General features: G+C 40.6%; 1 protein-coding gene across 3 annotated transcripts in view; it reads right to left on the bottom strand.

Annotated features, from left to right (window-relative positions):
• Window positions 1-14,997, bottom strand: part of LIFR (LIF receptor subunit alpha) — a 96,821-nt gene that overhangs the window by 29,888 nt on the left and 51,936 nt on the right. For all 3 annotated transcript variants that reach the window (XM_069880080.1, XM_069880079.1, XM_069880081.1), the window contains 3 exons: window positions 3,310-3,459; window positions 2,526-2,646; window positions 376-527 (listed from right to left, as the gene is read on the bottom strand). In XM_069880080.1, coding sequence (XP_069736181.1) covers window positions 376-527; window positions 2,526-2,646; window positions 3,310-3,391 — 355 coding nt within the window. In that variant the 5' untranslated portion in view covers window positions 3,392-3,459. The remainder of the gene's footprint in view (window positions 1-375; window positions 528-2,525; window positions 2,647-3,309; window positions 3,460-14,997) is intronic.

Here is a 14,997-nt window from a genome sequence, read left to right as displayed (position 1 = left end):
AATCCCAATTTGCTCAGCTGCTCCTCATTAAGACTTGTGCTCTAGACTCTTCACCAGCTTTGTTGCCATCGTCTTCCCTCAGCCCACCTCCCCAGGTATAAATGAATTTGCTCAGTTTCATATACATTTGAACAAAATGGGTAAAATGGGAATATATTAAGAAAATATGATTCTGTCAGAGTGACAGAGTGTTATTCTTTCCACTTAAGAAGAAGAGAAAGCAACCTATTACGTACGGTATACGCATATGGACTCAGCACAATGAGATTTTATACACAAGAACACTACTAAAAAAATCTGGAAGCATGTTGGTTCTGGACCATTGTTAATCACAGTAAAAAGGCCTTATGTACACACATAAAGCTTGATACTTACAGATGTCTTTCTCATGAATTTCAAAATCTTTGGTAGCAAAAGTAGTCCCAGAAATGCTGCTTGTGGTTATTGTCACTGTGGTGGACCTCTCTGGGACTGGAATCTCAACCCTTTTCTCCTTAGTTTTAAAACACACTGGAGGAGGGAAGTCACTGAAAACACAGAGAGGATTAAGCAGGATTCAGCTGATAGGAAGCTAAGACAAGTTAAGTAATATTCCTAGGACACAAATAAAACACAAATTCTTTGTAACGTAAAATAAAGCTCCATATGAAGTCTGTGAAGGAGTAAGACTTGCAGGGTCTTGGGTTGTTACCAGATTAACAGGCATTCCCTTATCTTTTAGGTCACTTGTATCATAGTGATAGACACCATTTGTATAATGCAGCTACCTAGTTGTTAAAAGAATACCACAAAATGAAAAATTGACTTTTTATCCAAGAGACACATTTCTGAAACCTTGAGTCACCATGAATCAATACTTCAAAATAAGCATAATAAACCTTCTAAAACACAACAGCTTCTCCCTTTTCCTCTATTTATTCTCACACTGGTGGAAAATGGGTGCAAAGAGCAGGTTCATGCATCTGTGCCCCCATCTCAGAACAAATCTTTCAGCTTCCTTCTGCTGTTCCAACTCACAAGGAAAGTGCAAAGGGCAGGGAATAGAACTGTTAAGATCCCATATGGAAATACAGTCTGCACATGTTTGTGCAGTGCTCAGCACAATGTGATGTGGCCTTTGTCTGGAGGCCATAGATACACACAGGAAATAATAATCCTTTGCTTATTATCATTGATATGCAACCAGAGAGGCAGAAAATTTGGAAAAATCCAGACCTTCCTCTTGAGGCATGGATGGAAGGAAGGAAAGCAAAGAGAACAATACCAGACTTCCTGCTGAGGGATTTTTACTCACTTATGAACAGGAACAGGACCCTGGAGCTCCCATCAGCTGGAGTCAAGAGCTTGGGTTGAACTTTTAAGAGTCACGCAAGACTGTAGACTAGTGAAGGCCAGCTGAGACTAGAGCACTCAGAAAAGCTATTCCTCTTCTGTATTGAGATATTATTAGAGGATGTTCAGGCAACTGAAACCCAAAACCTCCTTCCCTTAGGGAGGTCTGCATTAAGCTCAGCCCTTAGCCTCTTTACTTCAGGGACCCAAGCCTGTTCTGTTTTGCTAAGGAGAAACAGCAGCAGTTACACGACTGTTCTTGTTTAGAAAGCAGTACCTCATGAACTCTGCACTTCTGAACTCTGTCACATATACGTATTGTTTTGTACAGAAATGATAGCTGGCAATGCAGGAGAAATAACCAGATACAGAAAATCAAACATGTAGGTGGAAGAAGTGCAGCCAAGCACTTGGACCCCAAGGACAAGTCTGGGCTGCCTGCAGAATTTACAGGAAAAAAGACAGTACAAATATCTCGTTTGGGGGCAGGATCAAAATGCAAAATGGATTTGAACTCATCCCTAGCACATGATAAGTATTTGGCAGACCCACAGCATGGGGAATTGCACATGTAGTTCTCATTAGTGAAAAACACATTGAATATTTGTTACTGTTTCTCAAAATTTTCAAGTTGCATTCACTTTGGAAAAGCTATTGTAATTGTGGAATAATTTTTACATTTCCTTTAACAATGCTCTCTAGACAGCTTAGAATTTATAAAGGCTATAAGACAGCCACCAAGAGATTCTTCATGTTTTTCCACATGTGAATTTCCACATGTGAATCTCTTATGTCATATATTCTACTGCTTTGGCCCATAACATAAGGATTCGCTTCTTCCAACTATCATTTCCTTTTGGACTGAAACCAGTACGAAGATGTCCCTTATGAAAACCCTGAGCAAGGGCTAGGCAGACACACAGAAAAGTTTGAGTAAACGAGAGCATCTTCCAGTCCTTTGAAGACAGAAAGCAGGAGATTTTGGCAGGAGAATTGTTAGCATGAAACGAGACTTTGCCAGAAACCCCGCCATTGCCTAAGTTAACAGTGCCTGGAGGGAGCACCACCCTAGGAATATTGATGTGGAGATGCTGGGAAACAACTGTATCACAAATTCCATGAGCAGTCATGGAAGAATAACTATACTTTCATAACTACTTGGTGGTTTTCAACCAGGTATACAGGGGACTTACTTAGTAGTGTAGCAGAAGTCAGTTTGTCCATGTCTTTCTCTAGAAGAGACATCCCAAGTACATATCATTTTACGTAAATTATGTGTTACACATTTCAAATTCTGAGGGTGCCCAAGAGAACCTGAAATCATGTAAGAAAAATAATCAAAAAATGCAGGTAGAAAATTACTAACTGTAAAACAACTGCTGTTGTTCACATCTACAGCCATTCTTTGTACATTTTTTATTGCACATGTCTGGCCAGTATTTTAAAGCTGTTAAATTATTTGTGTGACTGATAACAGGCAGCCACAGACTGCCAGATTTCTAGAAGTACTTATAATAAAATATGGGTTTATACTTACGTGCAATGACATAGGCAGCTGCCTCTTTCCACTACAACGATTCCTAGCCCAGCCTAATAGCAAGCTTCGGCTCAATGGCAAAACCACAAGCTATGATGATAAACTTTATGGGTTTTTCACTCTTCTCCATTGTCCCACATGAAGGACAATTAATGACAGAAGGGCAACGAATTACAAAGTGTCAAATTGTCACAGACAGATGACATATACAGCAAGAAGGTCTCAAAGGAGACATTTACAACAACCATATGTGAAAACTATCACAGTTACACTGCAGAAAATTTAACACCCAACTTTGCACTGATTTACAAGTGCCACTAGGACCACAAAGGTGATAGGTTTTGAACATACACATAATAGGAAAGCTATGTAATTAAATGGTATCAGTTCAGAAGCCACAGAGAAAAAGTAATTAGCGAATTACATTGCAATAAACTCACCTATCTCTTGGCTATACATTAAGCTTCTTGAGCATAAAATAGCTAGTGCTAAAAGGCAGCAGAGGCTTGAATTCTTCCACATTCTTCTACTGTTTGTTTTCAGTACAGCAGCTTCAAGCAGTAATAAACATCATCACAAGCTGGTCAGTTCTAAAATTAAAAACAAAACCAAAAAGATCTCTGAAATTCCAGAGCTGGTACTCTACAAATGCCATTTCTTACATCTACCTTTCTTCTCCAGCACTGCTCCCAGGCACAGCAACTCTTTTCTCGTCTGGTAGGCAAAACTTTTCACTGTCCCAGCCACTCCCTGATACATGTTTTCACTGAGACATTTCAAAGACAACCTCAAGAATCACAGTAAAACTCAACTAATCAAAGGTCTCCTTCAGGAATATCCCAGGCCAGAACAGACATGGTAAGGTATTCTCCTAGTGGAGGTCTTCTCAACTTAGATGACAAGTCACATACACAAACCATCTTCTATACCGTGAATGGAAATATCCTCTGCTTTGGCTATGGGCTTAAGGGGACAGAAGACCACATCTGTTTTCCTCTCCCATCTGCTCAATTTTCATACTGTTGCTATTCAAAGCTATGGCATGTGCAAAACACTGCGGAACCAGATTTCATTGCCCAGGCCCAGGATCTGTTTTAATCCAGTGCTAAGTAACAATGTCTGAAAGGAAAAAAAAAATATGTACTTCTCTACCAAAAAAAATACTTGTTGCTGTAAATTTTGACCTTAAGGTAAAAGTTATCTAGGAAATTGCATTTAATGTGTTCTTTGAAGATTAATGGGTTGCATGTTTTCCAAAATGACGTTCAACTGTTCAGCGAGATCTGGGGAGCTGTGTTCCACCCACACATCAGCCATGATCATTTTTTGTTCTCAAAACACAAAATGCAAGAAAAGTTATCCTGAAGTCCAAACAATCCCTGGTGCCTTGTTTCCCTGCCACCTGAAAGCTCTGAAGACTTCAGCACCCTCCAAGAGACCACAACTCCCATATAACAAGGTGCCGTCTCTCAGTAACCAACAGCAGGAGCTGGTACATTTTCACATAAGAACAGAGCTGAGCCACCCTCTCCTACAGAGCAGTTTTGTAAAACTTGTATTTTATCCATGCTACCTTTTTTAAAAGTCTCAAGTAGAAAAGCTCCTCACCCTGTCTTAGAAGTCTTTTCCAAAGACAGACGTACACAATTCTCAGAATAACAGAATTTGCCTGGAAGTCTCTGTAATTTCTAAAGAAATCTCTCATCACTGAAGTCATCTGTGCCACCAGGAGTATGTTCCCTGTCTCTGCAGCACAACTGAATATTTTTTTTATTTGGTTTTAAGGATTTCTCCCTCAGGAGACAGCTAGGAACGCTTGAAATGCTTTTCTGCCCCACACCAATCTGCACTGTGCAAGGAGCATTATGTCAAATAATCCAGAGCTATTCACAAGGGGCCACTTATTTCTCTTGGTCTGCAGAAACAGACTGAGGGAAAGGCCTACAGAGCATAGCAGCTGAAAGATGCTACAGTAAAGGTCTGCATAACATCTGGAGAGGAGAAACAACCTTAAAACTTAACCATTACTTTATTCTCACCATATTCTTAAGCCACCTGGACCTTGCTAAAAACATACTAATTTAAGCTACACTACCCATGCCCCCTCCTATCAGTTGTTCATTTACTGTATTCCTAAACCATAATATCCATGCCACATAACTTGTTAAAGACCAAATCAAGAGTGAACTTTGATAAACCCATGTTCAGGTAAAGATACCTTTTTGATTGTGAGTACCTCTTCAAAGGTAGTTTCTGGTTTGTAGAAAAGCCCACAATGAAACTTCAAGTTTTACATTGAAATTAGGTGACAGTCCCCTGTGAGGGGTGGAAGAATAAAAATAAGGGAAAGCACTGATAATACTTGAAGGAAAGAAAACTGCATTTTGAAGTTAATTAAATCCCAAGCCTCTCACATTCTAAACACAATATCGGTTCAGATTTGTGCAAAACCTCTTTGGTCATGTCAGGTTTACAAGATGGACTCAGCAACTACATGTGGTTCAACAAAGTCTTCTGATTTTCTGCACACACATTTGGTACATAGCTTACTGAGTAGTTGTCCCACTGCAGAAGTTTTAAGAGTACAATCATAGTGGTAAATTACAAGAAATTTGAGTCATACCAAGTTCTCCTCACTCAAGCCCAGTTTTAATTTCTGTTTCAGCATTCTGCACTGAAGGGAACCTTTTTACTTTCATGCAGAGCATGATAAATGTCTTGCAAACTACTGTACTTCCTAAGAAGCATGAACTCCCTGGCTCTCGTCTTCTCATACACATTTTATAGTTTCCTGAAAAGTTGGTGATTTGAAGCCTCATGTCACATAATTAAATGCCGTTAGTCAAAAGAAAAAAATCCCCATTTTTAGGCTTGTTTTAATTATAAGTTACAAAATAATTGAAGTAATTTTAAAATAGGAAGTTCACTTTCCTTGGATGAAACCTGCCTTCCATCAGTTCAACACTAATTCAAACAAGGTATAGAGTTTTTTTCCTTGCCATGGGAAGATATGGAAAGCACATTGCCCTCTAGGCAGATGTACTCTTAGGATGGACAGGATAATATAAGAGTCAGAGATAGTTACTTCACCAAGGGCAAGTCCTCCCTTACCAACTTAATGCCTTTCTACAACGGTGTGACCATATCAGTGGACATGCGAAAAGCAATAGATGTAATCTATCTGGATTTCCATGAAGCTTTTGACATGGTCTCTCACAACATCCTTCTCTCAAATTTGGAGAGATACGGATTTGATGAGTGGACTGTTGTGGATAAGGAACTGGTTGGATGGTCATATCCAGAGAGGAGTGGTCAACAGCTCAAGAGCTGTGACAACTGGTGTCCCTTGAGGTTCCATACTGGGACCAGAGCTGTTCAGGATTTCCATCAACGATATAGACAGCAAGATCGAGTACACCTTCAGCAAGTTTGCAGATGATACCAAGCTAAGTGGTGCAGTTGTCACACCAGCAGGAAGGGCTGTCATCCAAAGGGACCTGGAAAGCCAGAGAAGTGAGCCAGTGTGAACCTCATGAGGTTCCACAAGACCAAGTGCAAGGCCCTACACCTGGGTTGGGTCAATCTGCAGTTTCAATATGGGCTGGGGGATGATGTGATTGAGAGCAGCCCTGCGGAGAAGAACTTGGGGGTGCTGACTGATAAGAAAACCAACACAAGCCGGCAACGTGCACCCACAGCCCAGAAGACCAACTGCATCCTGGGCTGCATCAAAAGACATGTGGCCAGCAGGTCAAGGGAGGTGAATCTCTACTCCACTTTGTGAGACAGAAATAAAAATCCACTTTGTAAGACCCTACCTGGAATATTGTGTCCAGTTCTGGAATCCCCAACATAAAGAGGATATGGAACAGTTAGAATGTACCTAGAGGAAGTTAGAGGGCTGGAGCACCTCCCATACGACAACAGGCTGGGAGAGTTGTGGTTGTTCAGCCTGCAGAAGAGAAGCTACAGGGAGACCTCACAGCAGCCTTACAGTATCTGAAGGGGGTCTACAAGAAAGCTGAGGAGGAACTTTTTACAAGGGCCTGTAGTGACAGGACGAGGCAGAATGGCTTTAAATTGGAAGGGGGAAGATGTAGATCAGACATTAGGAAGAAATTCTTCACAATGAGGGTGGTGCAGCTCTGGAAGAGGTTGTCCAGAGAAGTTATGGTTGCCCCATCCCTGGAAGTGTTCAAGGCCAGTTTGGATGGGACCTTGAGCAGCCTGGTCTAGTGGGAGGTGCCGCCGCCCACGGCAGGGGTTTGGAACTAGATGGTCTTTAAGGTCCCTTCCAACCCAAACCATTCTATGATTCTATGATTCTATGATTAATTAGGACACGAAAGCTCAGTCCTACCAGAGAAAGTCAAAAACTTGACAAGGGCTGGCTGGAGTGCAATGGAAACAGTTGCTGCTAAGCGTATACATCTTTACATTTTAAATCTTTATTTTTAGAAAATGAAACTAAGGTGGGGTCAGCCCATTCTCTCCACCAGGAAGAGCAACAGCAACTAAACCACTTCTAAAAGATGTCCATCTTAAAACCCATCAGCCATAGCACATCCCATTTCCTAATCTATTCGTGTCATTTCACTGGCATTATCATTAGTACTCCCACTGTGCTGCACAACTACTTCTTGCTCCATTTTAAGAACACTATTTTGTCCTGTCTCCAGCAGACAAAGAACAGTTTATCCTCCGCCTTGCAGCAACCTCTTACGTAGATGACTGACAATAGGTCTCTACTAGCTCCTCCTTTAAAAACTACCAACTTTTCTCAACATTTTACACTCTCAGTTTCTAGATTTCTGATCATTCCTGAAACAAATATTTCTCTGTGGACTAATTCAGCTGTATGCTCAGCTTTGAAATATTTCACAGAATCACCAGGTTGGAAAAGACCTCTTGGATCATCAAGTCCAACCATTCCTATCTGCCACCAAACTATGTCCCTGAGCACATCATCCACCTGTCTTTTAAACACCTCCAGGGATGGTGACTCCACCACATCCCTGGGCAGCCTCTGCCAGTGCCCAACGATCCCTTCCATGACATTTTTTTTTCTGATGTCCAGCCTGAACCTCCCATGGTATAGGTTGAGGCCATTCCCTCTCGTCCTGTTCCCTGTCACTCGGGAAAAGAGGCCAGCACTCTCCTCTACACAACCTCCTTTCAAGTAGTTGTAGAGAGCAATAAGGTCTCCCCTCAGCCTCCTCTCCTCACGGCTAAACAACCCCAGCTCTCTCAGCCGCTCCTCATAAAACTTGTTCTCCAGCCCCCTCACCAGCTTCGTTGCTCTTCTCTGGACACGCTTCAGAACCTCAACATTCTTCTTGTGGTGAGGGGCTCAGAGCTGAACACAGGATTTGAGATGTGGTCTCACCAGTGTCGTGTACAGAGGGAGAATAACCTCCCTGGACCTGCTGGTCACACCGTTTCTGATACAAGCCAAGATGCCATTGGCCTTCTTGGCCACCTGGGCCACTGCCAGCCCATGTTCAGTCACTGTCAACCAACACCCCCAGGTCCCTCTCCTCCAGGCAGCTTTCTAGCCAGACTTCTCCTGGTCTGTAGCACAGCACAGGGTTGCTGTGCCTCAAGTGCAGGACCCAGCATTTGGCCTTGTTAAATCTCATGCCATTGGTTTCAAATCAGTGATCCAGCCTGTTCAGATCCCTGAAGAGGGAATGACATTTCCACCCAACTTAGTGTTGTCTGCAAACTTACTTAGGGTGCATTCGATCCCCTCATCCAGGTCATTGATAAAGACATTGAATAGGGCTGGACCCAGCACTGAGCCCTGGGGAACCCCACTTGTCACTGGCCTCCAGCTGGATTTAACTCCATTTCCCACCACTCTCTGGGCCCGGCCAGCCAACCAGTTTTCCACCCAGGAGAGTGTGTGCCTATCCAGGCCAAAGGCAGGCAGTTTCCTAAGCAGAATGCTGTGAGATTTCTGTTCCCTAGGGCCTGAGCATTATCAAGTGCAATGAAGGAACTTTTCTAAGGCAAACCTATGCGTAACACGTGTTTACACAGCTCATGTCGTATTTGCTATTCTCTCAACATTTAGACCTTGTTGACTTAATTTCAGCGTGTGATCCAGCCGTGGATACTACTGTATAAAGCTGCCATGCAGCTGTTTATCTAGTACTTCAGAATCCAATCTCATCCTCAAATGAACTGCAAACCTCCTGACTTAGCATAAGTATATTTGCACAGCAAATTCATCTTAACAGCTTTGCCTGAAAAGGTCTCTCACTTTCGAAATTTTAAAATAAGGAAAAAGCCTTCCATAAATCCATGCTGAGGAACAAAATTGTATGCGTAGCCAAAAAGTACTGGCATGCAAATTTATGCCGTATAAACAGCAAAGGCATGGCAGGCTTTAGTATGTAACTCTCCATAATCAAGAGCAGCTACTAAAAGCAGGATCCCTCAATAACTGTTGGAAGCTACAGTACATGGAGTTGTCCTGACTCATGCTCAGGGCTTTATGTATGCATAGGAACTAACCTTGTGACTGTGGCCAGAAAGACACAATTTTAAATTGCTTTTTATGCCAATAAGCTAACAAAGGAACTGTTAGATTCAATCACTAAAGCAAATGGATTGTGGTCCTTATTTAAAACACCTCAACACCAACCATGAACGTTTAAATTACTTTTAAAGATGTTTTGATGCATATAGTGCACCTACTAGTGATCTGATAAATATGAGAAGGAAAGTACTCAGTCAATAATGTACACCTGGGAAAATACCTGTGGACAGCTTTCCTTCAACACCTTGACCACTTTAAAGAAGGTTAAAGGTTCTATGACACGAGAAAATGAGGGCAGCGCCAGCTGTATAACAGTGTGACAGTGACATGCTAAGACTTTACCAGCCTTTTTAGACTTTACCTGTCAAAGGGAAAACAAGAAGATAATAGATATCTCTTCTACTGACTGTGCTTTGTATTATGTATTTCTTAACTGGTTCTGTATATGGCTCTCTAAAGCATAGCTGACCAAACGCTCGATTCTCTTTAGAAGGAATAAATATTTTCTTAGTCAGCTGCGATAGATCAGTTCTCTAAGTACAGAAGTTCTACAAAGCTTTGCTCTACTTTTGAGTTCTCTGGTATCTGAACGTATTTAATTGTCAAGTGCTTGGAAACCACTTTGAAAATAAACAAACAAAACAGATTAAAAAATCAAATATATTTCTAGCCCGCTTTCTGCCAGCAGTTTCATCTGCCAGTCACACAACCCTCCAGATTTGGTTTTAAAAAAAACCTGTGAATTTGGGATCAACAGCCACACTTTTTATAGCTATTTTTGTGCTCCACAAGCTGATACCTAAAGAGAAAGTCAGTTTATACAAAGGTTTAGAGAAACTGTAATTGAAGAATACTAGATGAAAACATGAAACCAGTTAAAACATATGTATTAAAAATGATACAAAAAAAATCTGTTGATAAATTTTCTCATATAAATTCGTATTTTCTCTACAGTTAAAGGTATCACCATAATAATTTACCACTAAATGGAAAATTAAAAACCCTTATGGAAAATGTTTATATAGTACACAACCAAAAAATTGTAGAGACTGATGGCAGGCTACATTTCTGGCAATACTGACAGCAGTCATCCCAAATACAGCCAGGCAGAAATGCAGGTGCTACGTATGTGCCTAGATCAAAACCTTAGCAACAGAATTAAAATTATTCTGCTTAGCAGGCAAAGAACACTCATTTTACTTGTCTCTGCCCAAAGATATTAATTTGACCTTCAAAGTGAAATAAAAACCACCTATGTCCAGATAAAAACGCATATATCAAATTACACATCCTAGTATTGCCAAAAGAAAGTTTCCAAAAAAATTCCCTTATCTGAAAGAGCAAGCCAGAAGTACACATTTCTGGGAAACCAAGCAAATTGCCAATACAGCTGACAGTAAAGACAATGAACACAGAAACAGAAGACTAACTGGCTTTCTTTGGAACAGCTCTGCTGATCCCACAGCCCTCAGCCTTTGACTTTAGAGCTAGCTGAGTAATAAAAAAAAATGGAAGTAGAATTAATAAGATTTATACAAGGGGATTTGGCTGGTTTTCAACAGAGTACATTCTTCCACCTACTTAAAAAAATTCCCAAAGTTGAGACAAAAATCTCTTTAGTAATCTAAATGCAGGCTTTCCCTCTGTTTTATAACATGGCAACATTCCATGTTATAAAAGATTCGCAGGACATGAATCACTAAAACTCGTTTATAAATGAAGGCTGAATGCCATTTGGGAATCTGGCTTTCCCCAGTTCTGAGGAATTAATTTAAGAATCTACTATTTCTCTTTCCGAAAGCACATAAAATAATTCAAGTTGCCTATCTGCACCAAATGCGGAGGAAAAGGAAACAAAGACAGGGTGTTAAAATACGATACAGTAAATGTGCAGGAGTGCACAAGGCCAAATTTTCAGTCCTTTGAGACAAACTTTGTTTTGCTGGGTTCTTTCCTGTCAAGTGCGAGGAGAAAATTTCCCTCCTCACTGCTTCCTCTAGCTGCCAAACAGCAGCATCACCTCTGAGATGCTGGGAAGCCACCACAGTCACCATGCAGCCATCTCAGTCTGCTTCTGCTGTGCCAGGTGAGGTGAGATGTCAGGATCCAATACACAAGCTCAACACAAGGACAGATACTTCAACAATTCATTTTCCAAGCTCCTGGTTAAAAGCACCATCTACAAAGGCAAGTATTTGGGCAAGAAATTTTACCAACACAGCAGAGGTGCACCCCATCTAGAGCAAATATTTCACTTGGCTCAGAGTCTAAGCTGAATGCACAGCTGCACCTGCTTTCCAGTATTTCCAGTTCTTCCCTTCTTCTGATTTCAGGGCTGCTAAACTCTACACAAACACAAATAATCAAGCTGCAGATTGAGAGAGCTAGTGGGTACTTCCAGGAAGCAATGAGCATGAAAAGCTCATTGAGAAGTTCACTTCATGACATGGTTTATTAGACACAGCGATACTGAGTTGATGGTTGGACTTGATCCTAGAGGTCTTTTCCACCCTTAATGATTCTATGAAACCCCTACACCTGGCAAGGAGATGAGAGAAAACTCTCTGCAAGGGATTTCCTGGATTTGAGGGGTTGATGCAGAAATACAACATACAGGACAGGGATCAGAAAGGTTTGAAGTAATTTGCAATTACAATTCAAGAGTGATTTTGTGAAAGCATTTAGTACTGGCTGGACAGCACAATATGCAGAAATACATGCACAGAAACTGAGACCCTAAGGACTTGCCTTTAGAAGGACAGGAAAATATACCACAGAAGCAGATGTCAAATAGTTTAATCATAGCAATGGATACCATCTTGAGAAAGATCTACAAAGTACAATGGAAGATGCCTTCAGGTTACTTATGTCAACCACAAAGACCCCATCAAACAAGAAAAAAACAGGTGGTTTATAGAGAGAATTGAAAAGAATATCCCTGCTGGGACAGCCAGGCCTGAGAGAAAAAAGTAGCACAGTGATACTAAAAAGGCAGCGTAGTCACGCAGAGCAGCAGACTGAAAGGGTAGAACAAAGCAAAGAGACACTGTAGGAATCGATGATATATTTTTACTCCAAATAAAATTTAATGTATTGGATGACTGGTTTTGGTTTTTCAAGCTAAATATACATTTTGCACACTTTGCCTTTTGTTCTTACTGAATTATGCCCATTTTCAATTAATCTGTATGCTAATTTGGAAACTGTTAGTCCTACTGGAGTCATTTGCCATGCATTGCCCATTGTACACCATGCAAGAGTGGTCCTCAAGCCACACGTTGCATTTAATATCCCCAGTGTAAAATTTTCAGAACAACACAGGCACTTCCAAAAAACTGAGTGTCTGATTCCTGAGTTTGGAAGTCCTTGCCCATATCAGTTAGCCGCCACGCACGTGGTTAAATACAAGCACATCCATCACTACTAGGAACACTGTACTGCTTTCTAGATGGTAACGATAGAAAACAAACTCTTCTGAGAAACATAGTGAATCTTAATCCTACCAAAAATAGACTAAACATGTTTTGGGATATCTGCAAGCCTGTTCACAATTTATTGTTGTTACATATTAGGCAAATGTTATTGCAGATTACAACCCAAGCCCTACTAGACATCAGAGAAGGCATGTTACAGAGGCCTGGACTGCAACTGAGTAAAAGTTGACTTCAGTCTGCAGCTATTTCCTCACCGGGGTCTCTCCAGCCTCAGTTTCATCAGGCTTATAAGGACATAGTATGCTGAGACTTCACCTTCTTGTTCTGAGTGAACTGTACCTGGGCAGTGTGTTCAAAGGTTACTGCAGGGGTAAGAGGACAGGCAAAGCATTATCAAATAAGCCTGACTTCCTTAGGAAGTCAGCCTGAATTAACAAGCACAGATTCTTTGCCCATAGAAGTGCAGATGGAAAACACCTAATCATCTGAACAAAGAACAAAGCAAAGGGGCAAAGGTTAAGGGACACTTCTGGCCAAAAGTGAAATTTTTATCTCCTAGGCTATTGTGTTATGCAGGAGAACAAAAAAGCTCTGAGTCATTTACACACTTGTATTTTAACCCATTCAAAATTTTTTCTTGATAGTTACTACAACTGCCAAATTAACACTGCAGTATGGTGAATGATTCAACTTAGGTATATGTGTAAATCTGATACAGCTACACACATTTCCTGATATGTTTGAATTTGGTGACCTCATGGTCGACACACTTCCTTGAATTCTTGCATTTCACAACACAGCATGGAACAAGTACACGGAGCGTGTCCAATTACTTTGCGTATATAAAAACCATGTCTTACATTAATGCTAAGGCTATTCACTATGCCTTTTCAATATTTAATACACGTACAAATCATAGAAACGAATGTACCCACTTTTTTTTTTAGTGCATAAGCCTAGAATCAAATGCAAATACGCAGGGAAGGTTTTCCAGTGCTCCAGTGCTTGCTGCATTTTACTTATACATAACTGAAATAAAATGCAAACCATACAGTCCAAAGCACATTTCAATTTGGGGGGGGGGGTAATGTTAGTGTCTGTGTAGTTCTCAAGACAGTATTATCTTCAGAGGAAAACATCATTTGCCCACACTGTCATTTGTGCTTTACTCAGCGTGAGGTTCAAGGGCCAGACCACTGTCACTCAGACTTTACAGAGAGGGCTTCAGAAAAAACTGCTGTTCTTTAGAAGAATCGTGCTATCTACATACTTCTGTCCCTGCCAGTTCTCTTCAGCTCACATGTCCTTATGAACTAAAAAACATTACAGAAGTTGACCTTATTAATGAAAGTTTATTTTCCTTAATTTTGCAATGTCCAAAACTTATTTTGAACTATATGACCTTTAATCTGCTTTCCATCACAGGAAAAGCCTATTTAGTTTTATAAGAGAACACTGATAATTACTGAAGCAATTCCAAGTGTGCTTTTTTTAAACAATCGGCAATGACCTGCGGGTTGGAATCCTTTATTGTTTACAAAGAAACCCATGGTATTCAAATTATTTTTAAGGTACAATGAACCAAATCCAAAGAAAGTCTGTCTTCATGTGTACAAACAGCATATAAATAGATCAAATGCTGAAATGCAGCTTTCACATTAAATAATACATTGAGAATAATGAGCAACAGTTACGCAGTATTCTTTTAGAGTGAACGTAACGAATAAGAATCACTTACGAGAAATAAATTGATGTTTTAGTAATCGAGGGAATGAGCAATTCCTGAAACTACAGATCTATATTTTCTGACACATTTCGATTACATTAATCTTCCCTGAGACGTTAAAAGCTCTCATGCCCTGCTGTATTTCTAGTCTTAGTAAGTACCAGACATGCTGCAGCATGTGTTCATGTGCAGGCTACCCTTCGACTGGGGTAAGAAAATGCTTTCCTCTCTGCTCTGCTCCCAAGTGGCCATTCAAGTGCTTCTGTTGCCCTTCCAACCTCTCCAGAGAAGGTAGGTCTACAATATATGACATTATCAGAACAAAACTGTTCATGTGTAATTATACAGCATTTAACATTTATTTATTTCACATACATTTTAGTTGCAATTTATTCACCTCCAGCTTTTTATTTATGCATATATA

Source organism: Phaenicophaeus curvirostris, chromosome Z (assembly GCF_032191515.1).
Source record: "Phaenicophaeus curvirostris isolate KB17595 chromosome Z, BPBGC_Pcur_1.0, whole genome shotgun sequence".
Lineage (NCBI taxonomy): Eukaryota > Metazoa > Chordata > Aves > Cuculiformes > Cuculidae > Phaenicophaeus > Phaenicophaeus curvirostris.
The sequence above is the reverse complement of the archived record's forward strand: the minus strand, read 5'-3'. Positions and strand labels throughout refer to the sequence as shown.